The sequence below is a fragment of the Puccinia triticina genome, chromosome 1A (genome assembly GCF_026914185.1).
Source record: "Puccinia triticina chromosome 1A, complete sequence".
Classification (NCBI taxonomy): domain Eukaryota; kingdom Fungi; phylum Basidiomycota; class Pucciniomycetes; order Pucciniales; family Pucciniaceae; genus Puccinia; species Puccinia triticina.
In genome coordinates this window covers 7558038-7578343 of record NC_070558.1, presented here as the reverse complement: position 1 = coordinate 7578343, position 20306 = coordinate 7558038, and the positions used below count along the sequence as shown (strand labels likewise).

The following is a 20306-nucleotide window of genomic DNA, read 5'->3' as shown; positions in this document are numbered from 1 at the left end:
ATGGACAACAAGTTCAATCCACCGTGTGTCCCTGATATCAGCCACAAGTATCCCGCAAAGCGCCCATCAACACGCAAACGTAAATTTCCGGATGCAGAGATGGATCGCCTCAACACATTCAAACTTCATCTCATCAATGCAATGAAAAATATGTACGACAGCCTAACACCGCCTGGCGGTGTCTTAACCTCTGAAGATTTATTTCACAATGATGAGGCAGAAGCAATTGTGTTCAATCTACACAACATCTCCACTAAGGATGATATCCAATCACTCATTGGCGGACAGTCCTTCTCAGGCCAGCTGGATAAATTGGACAAGCTTGTAGCCGAATTCAAATCAATGCAGGAAGATAGCAATACTGAGGGTTGCAGCCAGAAGTTTGCAAAATTAAATGGTAGCAATACTCAAACACCGATGGAACCCAATGGTTCAGAGTTGCGCGCTCTAAGCGGACACCTTGAGAATGAGCCACTTTTGAACGGACAACCTGAGCCTTCTGGACGTTCTCCACACAAGACTAAAAGGGAAATCGCCGCGGAGAAGAGACAGCAGAAAGCAAAAGAAAAGGCATTATCACTAGAGCGGGAACAGAAATGGAAGGAACAAGTTGCTGAAATCATGGCCCAGACTTGGGAGAAATACAATGGGGAGAAGACAAGCAAAAACACTGAGAATTGGTAAGCTTAATCACATGTCCTCAGAATTGTTATCCTCCTCTTCAGATCTGTCTGATGTGCCTTGTGTGTTTTCTTCAGCCCTTGCGGGTCGGACTCGGTTGGCCAACAAATGCCTTCGGAATGATGATAACTTTGGGTCGGTTGTCCGGATAGTTTTTTGCATGTTTATTATACCAGATAAATATGTGTTAGAAATTTGAGTAATATTTTTATTCCCAGTCTTTCCAAATTGATCTAAGATATCACAATTGTTTGCCATCAAGTTCAACATTTCCATAGAGCGTGGTGTGATGAGGTTTTTGTGAGACTGGTATATCCTCTTCTGACCACAATCAGTCTCAAGCGAGTGAAGTAACTCGTGCAACTTTAAAACCAGCCCATTTTTGCATTAGTTAGATTGTTCTGAATCCATGAGATTTAGTTATGAGGTTCTTACTATTTGTATGTTGAGTGAGTAAATGTCCCGCAAGCAATCAATCTTAGTACCATTGCCAGTATTGTTGTAGAAGTACTTGAGTCGAGAGTTTTGGATCTCCAGCCAAAAGTCTTTGGCAACAAAATGGTCTTTTCGTCCTGTGGGTGAGAACAATAAGTTATCCTGCAAGTATTTCCTCAGTGCAGCAGGTAGGATTACTGTCAGAACTAGTACCATCCGGGGAAGGTAGGATGAATAATTGGTTGATCCCAAAAGAGACCGTGTCATGAAGCACCATTTCTTCCATACAATCATCAGTCTTCTCACATCACCGGCTTTCATTGCTCGGCTGGCTTCTACTACACTAGAGAAGTCATGTAACATGACCAAGGTATTGTGAAGCTTTGGGCATTTGCGGGCAGCAGCTGTCCTTCGTGCTTCAGATGAAAAAAACATGTTGTAGCACTTGTTGATCAATGCATTCCAATCTTCTGTACTGATTTCTTCAGGACTTTGTGGGACTGCTTTGCCAGTTGTCTTTGTGATAACTCTATGTGAAACAGACACATCACATGCACAAGTTAAAATTATGAACATTGTGTCGATGGAGGAGAGCAAACTTACCGCAGGCAGTAGAATAAAATTGACTCATGGACACGTTCCATCTGGTTAATCATGAGGGTAAAATCCTTCTTCTGTATTGCTTTTTCCGCTGGGAAACCAAGGGCCTCGAGAAATTGCCACGCACCACAGTCCGAAGAGTCGCTTGAATTCCCAAAGTGATGAGTAAAGATTGCTGAAGCCACATTCCAAAGTGTGTGTGCGGCGCCTAGCTGAAAGAAACAGTTATCCAGACATTCTTGAGGGAATGGATTGGGGGTCCGTTGTGATTGTAGACAATTGAAATTTTGCACCGTGCCCAAGTCACCATCCATGGGCTGGAGTCTTCCAAAGAAATTTTCCTCAGATAGGCCAGATTGGCTGAGGATGCTCTTAAAAACTTGACCAACACCCTCGGCGCAGTTGTCAGAAGCATCCATGAGTTTGAGCATCTGGATGTCAGGCTTTTCATGACTAATCTGATTGACAATTGGCGGGTTGATTGGTAATGCTGACTTATTATTGGCCGGGATAGCTATATATTTCCTTAACACATGCACAATCTGAGATTTCCAAACTGCCTCTTCAACGATATTGGAATCAGCTGTTGGGAGGAAATACTGTGGCTCTATAGGAGCGGAGTCGGCCAACTCCATGGCTTGGTAGAACTCCGGCAAAGCTAATTCGTCCAGATCGAGAGATTGGAGGAGCTCAGGGTTAGGGAGATGTATATAACCCCATGTGCCTCGGAACGTATGAGTCCGGTTTCCAACTGATAAGGCATGGACTTTTTCAACCATGTCAATGTTATCGATACAGATGGTCGGGGCAACTGGAATACCAGACTTGAGAGCCATGCCCGATCTCAATTTCGCTTTAGCTTCCTTTGCCAACGAGTCCAAAGCCGTCAAAGCCGTCCAGCGCGATGAGCTTAAGCCTATAAAGTTCAGGTATTCGTGGACACGTTCCAAAACCCCACACGACAAGAGTCGCACAGAATTCACAAGTTGTAGGCCATTAGCTCGGCGATTGGAGGCGAAGGAAACCATGGAACACACTGTGGTGACAATCTGCACGCTCAAATTTCAAGCAAGTTAGCAATGAGGATTCTCAAATGGCAGATGTAGGCCACCAACCCTATGGAACCTAAAGTGGACCTTTCCTTCCCCGGTGAATAGTTGGGAGTATGCAACAACATCTTGATCAGGTGGCGTGTCCTCAGGATTCAATTGTTTTTCAATAGGGCCCTCAGGCTCACCATCATTGTCCTTGCTTTTAGACTTGTCCTTTCACTCTTGCTGCTTTTGAAGCGCACCCATCAATATGTTGTACAAAAATGGTGTGTGTGTCAATGTCAACAGGTCTTCGCGCCGATCCTTCTCTTTTTGTGTGAAGAAGGACTGCTTGACTTTTTCAGAGCTTTGGAACGATCCCTCGGGATAATTTCCCTTCGGAGGCTTCTGACTCGCCAGTATCTCGATAGCCTGAAAACAAATTCTGACAATGAACCATCTGTTGATTGAACTGATTTCGGTTTATCAGCGTACCTGTTCTTGAATGAATTTTTCCCATGCCTTACGACCCGGGGGGGACCTCTTAATCTCATCAGACATAGCATTAAGCAGGCCCATTGTTGACTCAATGCCCGATTCGGCCCAATAACGTCTCCGGTATGAAATTTGGGAATTAGTGGAGCACAAGAAGTGCAGCAGAAACGACTTGGGGGCCATTTTGCATGGCAGAGACTGAAGCAATTCGCATACCTGGAGTACTTTTTCATCCATTGTGTTTTATTTTAGGCTATGGGGGTGTTTGGCTTGATAGTTGGGGCTATGAGGGTGCGGGATGGTGTGCCCTGGATAGTACGGTCAAGAGGGACAAAGCAATTACTTCTAATATCTATCAACTCACGATCATGATGCTCAACTTGCAGCATACCTTACAGATTCTGTGACGGAATCTGCAACAATTAATCTATATGTGTTATGTTTCAAGGCACAATGAGCCGACATGGAATCCGTCAGAAGATGTTACGCCCGTACAGAATGCCTGGATGCAACAATCCCGATTTCCAGACGGGAAAGAAGGGGGGGTGGGGAGCATAAATCTTCACATGATGCACACCAAAAGATGCGCCAAGAGTAGGGCTTTCTCCTGGTTCCACAGGCTTATAATATTGAGGGGGGGAAGATGCCAGAAAGGGGAGTGGGAAAAAACTCCCACCAAAATGCTGAAAGCTCTCAAGCCAAATTTTTGGCTTTACCTGCAAGTCCCTCCTTCGGAGGTCGCGCTTCGCGCGAGGGCGCTTCGCGCCAGCCCAGGCTGTACCAGGGCCCTCCGCAGCGAGGGACTTGTGATAAGTCAGGGGTGTAAGTCCCTCCTTCGGAGGGCCGCTTCGCAACAGCGCTCCCGCGCCTCCGATCGAGGTACTTAGCCAAGTTCGATCGCTCTCAGTCAACAAAACCGCAAAAGTTGAAAACTTGTTCATGAATTATGTGTTCAGAAGACAAATCAAGAATCTTTCCATAGCTTGTTTGTACAAAACAACATCCCCTCCCGCTTGAAAACAATGTCCCAACAGTGGCTTGAACACTGGACCTTCAGATGATCGAGGACACCCTGCACGTAGCACATGCGCCATTGCGAGGGAATGACTTCAGTCTGACGCTCTCCCAACTGAGCTATCACCACCCGCAAACGGGTGTGGTTTTCTCCGCAGCCACACCCAGTGGTTTTCCTGCGGAACTCGCGCGGCCCCCCGAAAACTCGTGCGGCCCCCGGACCCCCTAGCTGCATATCATTCGGGGTCCTTATGGGGCCGACCGGTCATCAGCATAAATCTCGATGACCGGCGAGCTGGCTGGTCATTGAGGTTGTATAAATGTACCTCAATGACCATCTGAACGGTCATCGAGGTATACATAAACCTCGATCACCGGTCAGCTGGCTGGTCATTGAGGTACATAGTACCTTGATGACCGGAGCCGACCGATCATCAAGGCATAAACCTCGATGACCGGAGCCGGCCGGTCATCTGTATACTTCGATGACCATCTCAATTGAACGGTCATCGAGGTGTGGTATTCAGATGACCGGCCGGCTCCGGTCATCGAGGTCCTTGATGACCGGAGCCGACCGGTCATCAAGGACCTCAATGACCGGAGCCAGCTGGACATCTGGATACCACACCTCGATGACCGGTCAGCTCCGGTCATCGAGGTGTATGCGTTGATGAACTGTCAGCTCCGGTCATCGATACACCGCGATGACCGGCCAGCTGGCTGGCCCTTGAGGTACATATTTAGGTACCTTGATGACTGGAGCCGACCGGTCTTCAACGCATACACCTCGATGACCGTTCAATTGAGACGGTCATCGAGAACGGTCATCGAGGTGTGGTATCCAGATGACCGACCGGCTCCGGTCATTGAGGTCATTGAGGTCCTTGATAACCGGAGCCGACCGGTCACCAAGGCATACACCTCGATGACCGTTCAATTGAGACGGTCATCGAGGTGTGGTATTCAGATGACCGGCCGGCTCCGGTCATCGAGGTCCTTGATGACCGGAGCCGACCGGTCATCAAGGCATACACCTCGATGACCGTTCAATTGAGACGGTCATCGAGGTGTATGCCTTGATGACCGGCCGGCTCCGGTCATCAAGAGCCGACCGGTCATCAAAGCATACACCTTGATGACCGTTCGATTGAGACGGTCATCGAGGGTATGCCTTGATGACCGGTCGGCCCCACAAGCACCCCGAATGATATGCAGCTAGGGGGTCCGGGGGCCGCACGAGTTTTCGGGGGGCCGCGCGAGTTCCGCGCGAAAACCACTGGGTGTGGCTGCGGAGGAAACCACACCCATTTGCGGGTGGTGTATTGAGACCAGGCGGTGAAGTATTGGAGAACATTGGAGTATACAATCCCGCTTCTTGCAGAAGTAAGAGGTAAATTACCCAAGGATGGATTGTTTTTTCCTCACCAAGTTCAAGCAAGATGAGCTCCCCGCGCATGGACCATGGGGTGATTAATCTTTCTGATTGGTGGAACCATATTGATCATGTACTGGATTTCTTCAGCTTAGCGTTGGTGCATCAAGTCCCATTCCAACTGACAAGGATTGTGTTTTGTACAATTATTTTTCTCAGTATCAATTTGTCTGGTGTTACTTGGTTGAATTTGGTCACATTGGTTTAGAAGTCGAATTTCTTTGTAATGTGACCCATCCAAGAGATACCTGATCGTTGGAACGAGCTTACAAAGACTTGATTAGAAGATTGTTGGACAGATATGTCGATGGTGATGGGGGCCGTTGCGCGTCAGAGAGCCAGCGGTCATGATAATTATGCGATACTATGAAGGTTGCTTCCGGATGGAGGACAATAGCTCCCGCTGAGCATGGCAGGGCTGCCGTGTGACTACCGTGTTACGCGGCAGCTTTGTCTTCAGACTTGGGGAACGAACAAGGCTGAGCCACACAGCTGGGGCTTGGAGGGAGACTTGGGGTGCGTCCACCTGAGAACAGCTTGGATGCTGAGCACATTCCTGGCCAACCATTGATGCAGCTGCTGAGCTCCGCTGTTGCCGACCAATATATAATGCCTTCTCTTGCCCGGGGGCATCCTCCCTCTCCATCTCCTCACTCTCTCCTTCTATCGCACTGGAGCTTCTTGGCAGCTCACCCGCAGCAATCCCTCGAAGGAGGTCGGAGTGTTCGATAGCGGGCGAAGAAGTCTCGAGCCGTTTGGCCAATCCGAGGCGGATGTTTGCGTCGTCCGGGATATCGGCGAGCCACATCGGCCGTCGAGGTCGGGCTCGGCTGGCCGGGCACGATCTGGGTGCTAAGTCGAGGAACTGGGCGCTGAGATAGTATCTTCTTCTGCAGGTTGCTACACCGGATGGCGGAGAACAGTAGGAGATACCATGTATCTCAGCGCCCAGCTCCTCGACCTACGCACCCAGATCCTACCTGGCCAGTCGAGCCCGACCGACGGTACTCGACGGCCGATGTGGCTCGCCGATATCCCGGACGACCCAAACGCCTACCTCGGATTGGCCAAGCGGGGGAGTACGGCCCAGACAACTCTCAAAGCTGCTCCTTTTATATTCGTGTCTCCTTTGTTTTTGGGATTCAGCGCCTCTTTTGTTTTACGATCTTCTTCACCGCCTCAGCAGACATCTTTTGCGACAGGGTCCTTGTGAAGCCCCCGGCTTCCGCTTAAGGCATCGGTCTGGTCATCCTATTTAGGCAACGGCCTTGGCCTACTCTTGTGCTTTTATTGAAAGTCACTCCGGGCTGAACTTGTTTGTCCGTTGACTCGCTGCTCTCGGCCATATCCCAAACAGAGATTTCCCAGTTCCTGGAAAAAAAATAGCAGCATTCCGCCTTATGAAGGCTTCCACGATGAGTCTGAAACTCTGGAGCCTTGCCGTTTTCCCCTCATCATCGACACCCTCTATTTATAGCTTTTCTACGTGAGCTCCCCTCTTCCGATCCTCTGTCCAACGCCCTCAATCTATTGTTCTTCCTCCTCACATGATTATACACTATTCATCTGTTCTGCCTCAATTCCGTCTCTTCCTATCTAAATCCGGACGACATCATTACTCCAAGGTCTTTTCCCGAACTCAGCCCCAAAATATATTCCTCCGCTCTATCCATGCCTTCGCTCGAAACCACTCTGAAAGGCAGTTCCATTAATCAATATTTGCGTATCTCGACTCTCTTCAAATCCAACTTCCTAACTCGACTATGACCAGCACCGGTCTCGGTGCCACCCTGCTCCTCCGCTCTATAAATGTCACCGATGAATCAAGGCACAAAGATAGTTCCACTTTTAAAAAATTGCCCATCTCAACTCACTCCAAATCCAACTTCCTTGCCCGACTGTGAAGCTTTTGTCTATTCTGTTCTCTTTGTCTTTCACCTTTGCTTCGTTCTCTGCGCCATTTCAAGCGCTACAATCTCTCCTCTTTGTGTCCATTGTTCAATCTCGAAGTGTATCACTTATCTCTCTCCTCTTTCCTATTGAGTGGGCGGGGGCCCGGTTAGAGTGATATGATATATATGTAGGCAGCCGAGAGCGGCTGCAATAAGTATTATTAAGACCGGTAAGGTAGGTACACCAAGACCAATGGCCGAGAGCGGCTAGAACTAATATGAGAGCCCGAGAGTGGGCACGAGAGAGGCCATTAGATGGCTTGTAATAGTAACATGTGAGTGAGCCAGAGGTCCGTGATAAGAAGGATACGGAAAGGTAAAGATAATCAACAAAGTGGGGTGCCGAGAGCTGCAAAGGCAGGGAATAGGCTGGTGCCTATTCCGGCATACACATGTAGGGTCAAAGAGCCGGGACATTGCACCTCTCAGCTGCCAGGAGCTTTTCATCCGCATCCCCAGGGCCAAATGTGGGAAAAAATTGGTGCTTTTCACTCGCATGCCCTGCAAACGCAGGAAACAAGCAGTGTTTTTCATACATATTCTACTGTAAGTTCCTATGCTGCTTGGTAGAGATGGCACCAGGTACCCCTTTGTGGGTACCTGGTGTCCGTCAGCAGGTACCTGCTGGACCTCAACAGGTACCTGTCGGCGGATACGGATGCGGGTGCGGGTGTCCACCATTTTGTGGGACAGGTACCCGCCATATACCCCCCACATCACCAGAGGCTTCCCGAGAGGGCTTCCTCTCGGCAAGCTGGAATACATACACCAGCTCGCCGAGAGGGCTTCCTCTCGGCGGGCTGGTACATATACGCCAGCTCGCCAAGAGGGCTTCCACTCGGCGGGCTGGTATACAATGCATACACCAGCTCACCGAGAGGGATTCCTCTCGACGGGCTGGTACACATACACCAGCTCGCCAAGAGGAATTCCTCTCGGCGGGCTGGAGGGATTCCTCTCGGGCTTCGCCGAGCTGGAATAAATACGCCAGCTCGCCGAGAGGGATTCCTGACGGGCCTCAGCGAGCCGGAATAAATACAACAGCCCGCCGAGAGGAAGCCCTCTCGGCGAGGTGGTGTATACGCCGAGAGGAAGCCCTCTCGGCGAGCTGGTGTTTGTATACCAGCCCGACGAGAGGAAGCCCTCTCGGCGAGCTGGTGTTTGTATACCAGCCCACCAAGAGGAAGCCCTCTCGGCGAGCTGGTATACATACATACACCAGCTCGCCGAGAGGGCGAACTTGGCAGCAAAAAATCCCTGCACCTGCAGGTACCTCCTACAGGTACCCGGGTACCTGCTATCTGCCACCTCCGCAGGTACGGGTGCGGGTGCGGGTGTCAAGAATGTGTGGTTTTTCTGAGGAGGTACCCGCACCTGTTGCAGGTACCCGGGTGCGAAGTGCCATTTCTACTGCTTTGCAATTTTTGTGCAGCTCAGCTCGTGTATGCTTTCCCCATGCCCAAGAAATTGATACACGCCCTCAGGGGAAAAAATTCTGCTCTTCAACAGAATTGATTTCACACTTCATCCTCATATTTTTGATTTCACAGGACATGCTTTCTATAATTAATTCCAATTACTGAACATGCTGGTCTTGTTTTTTTTTCATTACTGCTTCCTGTAATTTTTCTGTTGTTTCCTTCATTTTTTGTTCTGGTTCATTATGATTCTTGCATGCTTGATCCCAATCAGTTTTCCAAACCTGAATCACTTGGTCTTTTATTGGTAGGTACTCATTCAAATTCTTAGTGAGCCTACATAACCATAGCCAAATAATCAGAACCAAAGCGACTGATTTTTTATTGATGCAGCGAGGAACAGGAAGGGACAAAAAAGATGATATATTTGCTTCACAGGCCTATGACAAATTATCTTGACCAGGAATCCCCACTGAACAGCTTTTACCAAAATCAAAAGCTGGGTTAATTCAATGGTCATTAGAGACAAGTATTGGGTGTTGCGCTCAATTCCCAAAGGCTGCTCTGGATTGTCCAGAATTGGTGATGCATCAGGGGTCAAATAGACTGAATCTGCATGGAAACGGTTGGAAACAGGGCAACCTAGCCTTGACTCGGACTGGAACAGAGGGTGTACAATTTTTACTTTGGGCAACAGGTTTTTGGAAATTCTTGTGGAATGTAAGATATTGTTAAATAGCTGAATCTTATTGCTCATCCAAAGCCTCCAGCTTTGCTAGCGCATTTGAAAGTGGTTGGCCTGCTGCACTTTTTGCTGATTTTTCTAGCAGCAAAAAAAAATCTTTAATATCACTGATCAGTGGCACTCTTTTGCTGTGCTAAGCGCTGAAATGGCAAACACCGGCTGCACTGGGCGCTGAAAAGCGGAAACTCTTCCTGAAATAGCAATATCATTTTGATCAATGAAATGAGCACTAAATCAGCGCGGAAATTTGTTGCACTGAGCACTGAAAAGCCTCAGATTCTTCTGAGAAAGCTGGGTTGGATCAAATTATGGGATGAAAGGGGCCTTTTCTCGTGGTCTGTGGTTGTAATGATGAAAAAAACTCCGCGCCAATACCACTACTTCCAGCAATTAGTGACTCAGCGCAAAAGAGCGCAGCAGCGCGCGGGGCTATAGACACTTTTCACAGCAAAAAGCTGCGAAAAGTGAAGAGATGTGCCACCAATTGCTGCACCACTTTTGTTGCGTTATTTTACAGCAAAAGCGCAATAAAATCACTGCGCTGCGTGAATTTCAAAGCACACGCCGCGGTTTTCTGCTGTGCGGGCGCCGAAAACAGTGTTTGGCCGCTGCTGCTATTGTACTGGCATAAGAGCATCCACCACCGTCTCTGTAAACCCGCTCGGTAAGGCATATTTACCGAGTATGCAAGCCATTTTCTACCCCCGTGCCCTCTTTAGGGCTCTTTAGCTAAAAAGCTGTTCGGCAAATCTTTAAGGCTCGCTAGATTTACCAACGGCTACAGAGCCTCTGTAAGGAAGATTTTGCAGAGCCTACATAGCCTACATAGCTACATATGTATAACCCTCGCCCTCCCTCACCCCCCTCCTCCGGGCCTCCACCAACAAAAAATAGCAATAAATGTACAAAACAACCATCAATACTAGGATGACCTGTCATTGATAGACCAAGATGTACAAAACAACCATCCATCACGGTCATTGATAGACCGGCCATACCATAACCGTTGTTGATACGATGACCGGTCATCAATAGACCGGTCGGTTATTGATACAATGACCGGTCATTAATAGACCGGTCGGTCATTGATACGATGACCCAGACCAACTGGTCATCGATAGACCGGGTATCAATAGGATGTCCGGTCATTGATAGACCGGGCATCCATACGATAACCGGTCATCAATATGATGACCGGTCATTGATAGACCGGGCATCAATACGATGACCGGTCATTGATAGACCGGGCATCAAAACGAATATTACGATGACCGGTCATTGATAGACCGGGCATCAATACGATGACCGGTCATTGATAGACCAGTCATACATAGACATTACTAGGATGACCAATCATCAATAGGATGACCGGTCATCGATGTGACCTATATGTAGGATGACCGGTCATCAATGTGACCGATAGGATGTCCGGTCATCGATGTGACCGATAGGATGACCGGTCATCGATGTGACCAATAGGATGACCGGTCATCGATGTGACCGATAGGATGATTGGTCATTGATGTGACCAACATTCTTCCTCCTCAAGGTCCCAGAGGTAATGAAAAAGGTGGTTGTCGGGATCCATTTTTGAGGGAAGTGTTATGTTACCGAGGGGTGCGGATGGGGACGAGGGTGGTGGCAGGCTCGGTATGTAAATATGTGTTAGCTATCGAGCCGATACCGGCTGGCGAGGGTGGAATATTTCTTTAGGTAAGCTACCGAGCCTCGCGGGACTCGCTGGCTACCTAAAGATTTACCTAGACGGTGGTGGATGCTCTAAGCTTTCACATCATTTGTCGCAATGATAATTGCAAACAAAAAAACTGTTGAGTTAGTGTTGTTAATTGTTTCTCAAGCCAGAGGTGCAAGATCTGGTATTTCAAAAGTTGTATCCAATTTCATTTTCCGCGGCGCAGCCGCGAGTTCCCTAGTCTCCTTGTATTCACTGTTCACGGCCACTAAGCATAGAAGTTTGCTTCTCTTATCTATCCTCACTATGGATGATCAGATTACTAAACTTGGGATCGGACTTCTCTAAGCCCAGTCATTCCATTGTATAACCCTCACATTTATCTCGCGCGTGCCATCTGATAGGACTGATCACTTCCTCTCGATACCTCCCCTTCTCTCCCATTCCTATTGTTCCCTCAACTCTATAAATGGACCTTCTCTCCCCTGAAAGCTTGTACATAGCTACTGACCAGAGATACTTGGACTGCCTTCTGCCTCTTTTGTGCTAGCGAAACAACAGCTGGAGCCAGAACATTAGGCTTTGAGCCATCCTCTGTGCCCCATCTGACAACACTCAGCATAGGGATTGTTGATTGGTACCCGTGGTACCTAGTACCGCTTGGCAGGTACCGCTCGCACCCACCTTGCACCCGCGCAGCGGTGCCGTGTGTGGTGTTAGGTACTTGGGTTTGGCCCAAAAGCGGTGTGGTACCCTTGTACCGCCCACAAATACCCCCCGTGGTGGGTATCAAGTACCGCTCGGGGGGTACCGCTTGCACCCCCCTTGCACCCGCCAGGCGGTACCGGGTGCGGTACTAGGTACCCAATTTGGGCCGAAAAACACGGGGGTACCCAGGTACCAGTTGGTACCAGGGTCTAGATCAACAATCCCTAACTTGGCAAAATGTTTCTTGAACTGTTAAATCTACAGTGGGTCATCTAAAAATTTTGGCTCCACATTTTTCAATGCAGAAGCTCAGGCAACAGACTTCAAGTCATGAGATTGGCTACAGGGTTGGAAAATAAGTTCTCAAGAATGATTATGAAATAAAAAAATGGAAAATGTGGAAATTTTCTAATTTCTTGCAATTTCTCAGAATGTTCATTACTGTTCAATCCAAGGAGGGAAAATTGGAGAGGACAGTATGGCATTCAACATGAATGAGAAAAAATGACAATTTTTGAAATCATTTTGAATGATTTTTATTGGATTGATTGAGTCAAATTGGTGGTGATTTGGGCTGCAGTCCCTGAGTTCAGTTTGAAATTGGTGGATAACCCATCCACCCAAATCAGCAGAAACAAGGTGGGGACAAGTGGAGATGGTTTTGGAAGGATGATTCATTACACAGATATCAGCAACAGGAAGAGCAAAAGTAAAGAAAGAAAAGAACAAAGAAAGAAAGAGAGAGAAACAGAGGACTCTACCTGAGATCAGTGGACACAAGGTGGGGACAAGTGGATATGGTTGTGAAAGTATGAGGAAAGGAAACCTCCCACATGCTCTGTCTCAGGTAGACTAAGAACAAACAATTTCTTGGCAAGCTGGACAGGAGCATGTATAAGTAAACATTATTTTGATGAATTTGATTCCAATTAAAAACGTACATCTAATCTTGCCACAGCTTTTGGATCTCCTTGATTTTTGTTTGAATGATCTGAATGTTGGCTCTAAGAATTTCAATTTGTATTCAGTTTAGTTATGAAACACAATGATTTGTATGAATGATCTAGGTGTACTTACATCAATGGTGAAACAAATACAATACATGTATCTGTATCTGCCTGTATTTGTATCTGTTTTGCACCCAATACTATTTATTTGTATTGTATTCAAAGACCAATACTATACAAATGTATTCAAACTTTGGTATCTTGTTGCAAATACAGCCCAATACAAGATACTGTATTTTTACGTTTTTTGATAGTTTTTCTGTATACAGTCCACAGTGGCCAAAAACAAGAAAATCAAGTTTTAATAATTTATTGATACAATACTATGGTATTGTATCTTCAGGTAGATACAATACATTTGTATTTACAATTTTGTATTTTTCAATAGATACAATACACAAGTATCTGAAGATACTGTATTGTATAGTATCTGTTTCACCGTTGCTTACATTCATTCGATTCTCCTCAATGTACTCAATTGAGCTATCATCATTGGAGGTTGGTTTGGTTCCATTTTTTTGATGCTTCTTTGGACTTCTCAACAAAGGATCAATCACAGAGGAGTTTGATTCCTTCTCTTCATCGGAGCCATTGGAGCCGTCTTGATTTTTGTCATCTGAATGATCCTCAGAAGAATGACTTGAATCCTCTGCATCTTTCCAACACCAAGGATTCACATCTGGACAATCAACAAATAAGTTGTCCATTTCAGCATAAAGGGCACACATGCTGTTGAGCTTCTCAGCAATTGTACTGATTCCAGCTTGTTGATTGTTGGGGGCAAGACCAAATCTAGTAGGAAGCAATTGTGTATGAGCCTTCTTGTATTTTTTACGGTAAGACATGAATCAATCTTTCATTTGTCAAGGTGTGAGATTGATTTTTGAGGAAGACTGATTGCAAAGGTTGATAGCCATTAACTTGTAACCATTGATCTTCCCTTTAACTGGTTGTCCAACTATAAGGGCCTTGTTGTCTCCAAAACAAGCTATGTAGTTTTTCCTGTCTCTGAGCCAGTTGATGATGATAAGATAATCTTCTTGCTTCAGATGAGCTTCTGTAGTAGTGATTTTGTCCACCTCTCCTGAATTGTTCTTCGGTAATTGGTTCTTAAGGAAGGGCCTTGATTCCTTCTGTGTTGGTTTCTTCCCTGCCAAAAATTTGTTTTGAGCCATTCTGTTGGGATGATGAAGAAGGATGAGAAATAGATCAATGGGATCAAATCTATAAGTATAATTTGAATGGAAGTGGAGGTAAAACTTACCTTGACAAAACAGAATCAAATGAAGTCAGGGTGGTTGAGGCTGTTGTGTGGATGATATTTGGCTGGGATGATTTGATTAATACTTTAAAATCAGATGTATTTTTTTGAGAGCAGGTATTTTTTTGTCTTATATTTGAGACGCCCTGGCCAAAAAAGAACCTATTTTTACTGTTGCAATTGAGGATTTTGCAATCAAGGATTGTGTGAGACCTGTTGATTAGGTAATAGTGGATTTGGTCATATTTGATACCCCCTAATGAATGTGACATGGTCTTTCCAAATACATGTATAGAGAAAAAGAGACTAAGGGCCTGTACCATATAAATTCTGTTTTTCTTGCGCAGAGAAATCATTTTTTTTTGCACTTTTCTGTTTTTTCAAAAAACTCACATTTGGGAAAACACATTTCAGTAATGTGTCCCACAACCATCATTTCAGATTCCACATCTGCACTGCCTCGCCACAATCACTCTTGATCATCATAACACCCAAAGACAATCTTTGGTACACTCGCAAATCTTCATGAGTAGGGAAGGGGTCATTGTGGTGCTTTCCCTACTCATGAACACCTTGGATCATCATTGGTACCCTGGCAAATCTTCAGACCGGTCCAAGAGGGAGGAGGCCTGCAATCACTCCTCCAGTCCAAGAGGAAATCCCTCCTCCTGTTGTTGGATTGATTTAGCTGTATACATATGTCCAAGGGGAGGAAAGGAGGAGGGATCCAAGGTTCCCTCCTCCTTCCTATGGTAAAATATTTCTTGTTCCTCTAGGAACAGTTGAGTTCCTTTTTTTCTCTTGGATCAATCAACTTCTGTTTGGAAAGAAAGGAGAATTCCTCTTGGAACAATAGTATGGAGCGGTCCGAGTGGGAAGAGGGAGAAGACCGGTCCAAGGGAAAAGAGGAGAGATGAAGGACTCTTTTTTCCTTGGCCTAATTCAATTTTAGCGAGCTCCATTTGTTTTCCTTGGACTGATCCAGTTCTATGCTATATAGATTATCCCAAGGGGAGGGAGGAGTCCTCCAAGACAGCAAGATGATTGATTGCCGGACTGCTCTGGTCTTGGAGTAATGAGGTGATGGAGGGTGATGGGGCAGGAAAAACAGTCTTGAAAAACAGGGTCGGACCTGTTTTTGAAAATCAACCATATTTGATGAAAACTGTTTTCTGGATGTCCCAAAAAACAGGCGCTGTGGTACACGTTGTTGAGAGTCAAGCCCTCGTCTCAACTTGAGGTATTGCCGCCTGTAATGAACATGTCATGTGATCTGTCACACATCACATTCATCTCTGGCTTTCTCTATTTTTTTTCCTCCAGTCGCTCATCTCACGCTTTTGGACAAATCAATTCGCTCCGCTCATCACGCTTTTGGACAACTCAATTTGCTCCGCTCATCACGCTTTTGGACAACTCAATTTGCTCTGCTCATCTCCCTTCTTGGTAACCTGAACTGTTTTTGACTAAACTTTCTCATCAGCAAACCTTGCCCATTCAACATACTTAAACTCGCAGAATCTTGTCTCTTTCCTCTTTCCTCGGGGAACTCGCTCAAATCATCACTTGACACATTGCGTTAACAGTCTTGGATCCTTTTCAACTCTCTGACTGTTTTGTTCCTCCCAAAGACATCCCCCAAATTGGTCTTCAATCCCATCAAAGCTTCAAGCTCACTCGCTTCCTCCGCCCAAGCTTGCTCCTGGTTGTATGTCGTGTTTTCTCTTTCTCTTATCAGTTGACCCTATTAACATTGTTCTTCTTTAGTCTGCTCTTTCTTTCTCCTCTGTGTCATCTCTTTGTTTTTTCGTGCTCTTCTGTGTTGTGTTTGCCTTAAGGTATTTTCCTTTCTCTCAAAATTCTTTTTGTTTTCTTGTTCTAACTTTGCAAATACCTCAGTTTGATTCTTAACACACGATTTTTTGGGAAAACTGTTTTTTGCGCAAAAAAATGATTTCTGCGGGAAAAACAGTTTTTTAACCTGCTATGGTACAGGCCCTAAGATAGGAAACACAGGTTGGCTAACTTAACAAAAACTGTTGGCAATTGTTTCAGTTTTTTTTCATTTTTTTTTTTCATTCTTCTTGCATGCCATACTGTGCTCGCCAAGTTTCCCTTGGTTTGAACATTAATGAACATTCTGAGAAGTTTGCAAGAAATTAGAAAACTTCCACATTTTTCATTTTTTTATTTTGACTTTTTTAATCATCTTGGGGACTTATTTTCCACCCCTGACGTAGCCAATCTCATGACTTAAAGTCTGTGGCCTGAGCTTCTGCATTGAAAAATGTGGAGCCAAAAACCTTCAGATGACCCACTGTAGATGTAACAGTTCAAGAAACTTGTAGCCAATCTCATGACTCAAAGTCTGTGGCCTGAGCTTCTGCATTGAAAAATGTGGAGCCAAAACTTTAGATGACCCACTGTACACTGTTCAAATTGTATAAAAAAACGTCAATCTGTTCAAAACCTCTTGTGAATTTGGCCATGGGCCAATCATCTGACACAAGCATTACTGATTGGTTGTGGGGGCAGGCCACTATCACCCCCTTTCACAACACTCAGACTTAAACGTTGAAACATGGCCTTCTGGAACCAATGTTTTTTTTTGAAGGATAGGCAAGAAGGTAGACTAAACCTCTTCCAATTTCCTTTTCTTTAAGATGCTGAGGTGTAAGTGCTACATGATGTTGAAATATCATGAAAATCTCAATCTTGTCAGGCTCTGACTTTACAGGTAGAGAGTCTTAGATAAGCTCAAGGCAATTGACTCCTTGAAAAAGGGGACTGTAGTGGATCTGGAAGCTTGATCAAAAATTGGCAACAGCTTAAAAATTCAAACCAGTGTTGTTCTCAAAGCATTGCATTTCCAGCGGATTTCACTTAGCCAGGAAGGAAGCCAAGGCAAAACAAACTCTGGTTGAGTGTACTGATCAGATCAATTTGTTCTCTGTTTGCTTAGATCTTGTTTGCTCTCGTGATGTGCATTCCTTTTATTCCGTCTTTTTCTTGTTTGCTTGGCTCTTGCCTCTCTCCTTTCTCTCCTCTCACTGGCGCATGCCCAGACTCAGGTTGATTTTGCTTGTGCTGTGATTCATTTGCCCTTCAGTGGTCTTTTGCTGGCATAATCAACATTTGATGAGTGCAGAATTTTTCTTTTTTTTCTCTTCAAACATTTGACGGTACAAGTAGACAAAGACAAAATGAGAACATTGGCTGGAAAAATTCACACCAAGGTTGAGGTGACAGAGTGGTGAGTATGTACGACATCCGAAAGCGAGGAGCAAGCCGTGTATCGATATTGTTCATCGGCCAACACAATTTTTTTGCCCGATAGAACCTGATGCTGCCGAGGATCGTTCTAGTGTAACGGTGAGCGAAGGGGAAGGGAAAATGAGTGAAAAGAAGAAAAAAAGACTCTTATACAAGGAGGCCCATGGTTGTATTATGATGGTACCCTTATATATTGTAAAGCTCGGAGAGGAGAAACCGGCGGGGAGGAGATTTGGGGTGTGTTGGGGGCGATTGGGAGAGGTGCGCGACCCAAATTCCGTTGAATCCAGATCCAAGTTAGGTGGAATCCATGGAATCCGCGGAACAAAAAAGGCCCCTCCAAAGACACTCTCAATCCGGGCCCTCGAAATAGCAACTTAGAGGTCGTTCGCAGGTGCAAACTGGCCAGGCGACGTCGATTCCGAGTTCGCTGAACGGGGAGGGTATCCGGCCATCTGGGTCGAGTTGTAGTGAAATGGATACGACACTTGGGCCGGTGACGATCCAAATGAAGGCACTGAATTGTATCCGTGGAAACTGTTGTTGGGGATAGTATGTCGCCGCTCCAACAAGTCCTACAACAAGTGGGTCCAAGAAGCTGAGTTTTGCGTATATAATATATCTAGTGGGATTGCGGTGAATGGAACACTTACTGAATTATTTGCCTGGCCAGAGTTCAGATATTGGTACTGAGCTTGTTCATAGACCGAGGGCGAAGTGTCGGCGGTTGGGGCGCTTCGAGGGACCGGTGGGGCGGAAAACGGTTCACTATAGCCTATTGAGGGCAGCGCTGAAGATGGACCGCTCGGCCATCCGCCGGTGGACGAGAAACTATTGGCGCTCGCCGGGGCAAGGCTGATTGCAGAAGGAGGGAACTTTATCGGCTGGGGTAGTAGCCGGGGATGGCGGGGATGGAAGAGTGAGCCGGGCCCGATCTTGGACCCGGTGCCCATGATGGAGGGCTCGATCGGCACATAGTGCTCCAGATTGACGACCAAGAGGGGGAATATCTTGTCGGCGATGTGATGCTGCTCGGCAAGGAAAACAGCCCTGTCGAATGCGATCCTGCGAGTGAACACGTCGGTCGGCCGGGGGGCCACAAAGAGTCAGTTCACACTCAAGGGATCTCCTGGGAGGATTGGCATTGAGATTAGTGATCGGCCTAACCAGACACCCTTCAAATGCATTGTGCCATGTTTGACGACCTTGCGCATTTTCTCATTCTTCAATATGCCGTCTCGCTTCCCACGGCTAATCCCAGCCAGGTTGAGAAGCTTGGTCCCATTCACTAGTCCTGAGCCTGTGGGGGTCAATATGAAAAAAAAAAAAAAAAAACAGGTCGGAGTGATTAGTAAGTCAAAAAGCGCAGTGGCTGGCTGGGGTTCATGCATGTAGGTGACTTTTTCTCAGTTCCAGTACAAGGCGGCATGGACTGCAGCGAGTCGAAAGTGGCTGCCTACTTACCCTTCAGTCTGCCAACGGTTACACCTTTATGGGCGACCTGGTAGTAGTAGGTGTTTTCCTCATCCCATTTTTTGACCTCGACGTTGGCTGCAGCGGCGGCCAGGACTTGAGGATCGAGTGAGAACTGGGAGGTGGAATGAGGGGCTGACTGAGGCCTTGGATGGTAATGCTGATGCGGGGCAAGGTAGCTCGAGTGAGGGCGCTGGTCGAAATGATGCTGGTGGGGATGGACTGGAAGGAGGGGAGAATGGAGAGGTGGGGGGGAGGGCTGGTAGAACTGGTTGTGATGATGGGGATGCGGCTGAGGATGGGGCTGCTCATGCTGATGGGGATGTGGGGATAATGAATATGAAGCCTGTTGATGGGCAGGAACATTCGAAGGAAACGGGGAGGAAGAGGAGGAAGTGGCCGGTGCTGAGGAAGAGGTGGGCAGGTCGTAGAGACTGGCCGAGGGAGGGTGGGAGTCGAGCTGATGAGGGGGGGCGTCGGTGGTGGTGGTGGTGCTGGTGCTGGTGCTGGTGTTGGTGCTGTTGTTGGTGGGGGTGAGGGAGGCATTAGAAGGTTTGACGGACGGCTTTTCCTCGTCGGCCGTGCTCGAGTCATCATCAGAGGCGGCCTGGGGCAGCATGGCGATGGGCGGGGGCGAGCTGGAGGGGGGTATCTGCATGTACGGGACAGGCTGGGGATCAAGAAGACAGGAGCCGCTGGAAACAACGGAACGAGCAGGGGATGCAGAGGGCTCTGGCGGCGAGTGGACTGCTGCTGAGGCTGTTATACTACCAGAGGATGCGGGTGGAGACGAGGCGTGCTGGTGCTGGCCAAGCCAGGGGCCGACAGCGGCTGCAGCGGCGGCTGGTTGGATGTGACGGTAGTTTAGTATCGGATCGGTATCGATCGGACGGGGGGAGGGCAGGGTCCGAGTGGGTGAGATGAGGATCATCGCTCAAAACAAGGGGGACTCCCTCCAGAGGGAAGGGAGAGGGAGAAAAGGAGGGGGAGAGACAGAAGGGGTAGGAGTTTGAAAAAAAGACAGTTGCCAATACAAAAAAAGCAGGCTAGCAAGGGAAAAAAAGCAGAATAAATCGCGGCGGGGGAGA

General features: G+C 47.0%; 2 protein-coding genes across 2 annotated transcripts; one reads left to right on the top strand and one right to left on the bottom strand.

Moving 5' to 3' along the window:
• On the top strand, positions 1-804 carry PtA15_1A822 (uncharacterized protein; the record flags this gene model as incomplete). Its single annotated transcript, XM_053165889.1, has 2 exons — positions 1-680; positions 759-804. 2 exons carry the CDS (start codon positions 1-3, stop codon positions 802-804), a joined length of 726 nt encoding a protein of 241 aa, XP_053017035.1.
• A 2721-nt stretch (positions 805-3525) lies between these two features.
• PtA15_1A821 (uncharacterized protein) lies at positions 3526-20149 on the bottom strand (the record flags this gene model as incomplete). Its single annotated transcript, XM_053165888.1, has 8 exons — positions 3526-3550; positions 3634-3669; positions 18160-18320; positions 18399-18810; positions 18913-19045; positions 19210-19486; positions 19583-19678; positions 19778-20149. 8 exons carry the CDS (start codon positions 20147-20149, stop codon positions 3526-3528), a joined length of 1512 nt encoding a protein of 503 aa, XP_053017034.1.
• Positions 20150-20306: the final 157 nt, after the last annotated feature.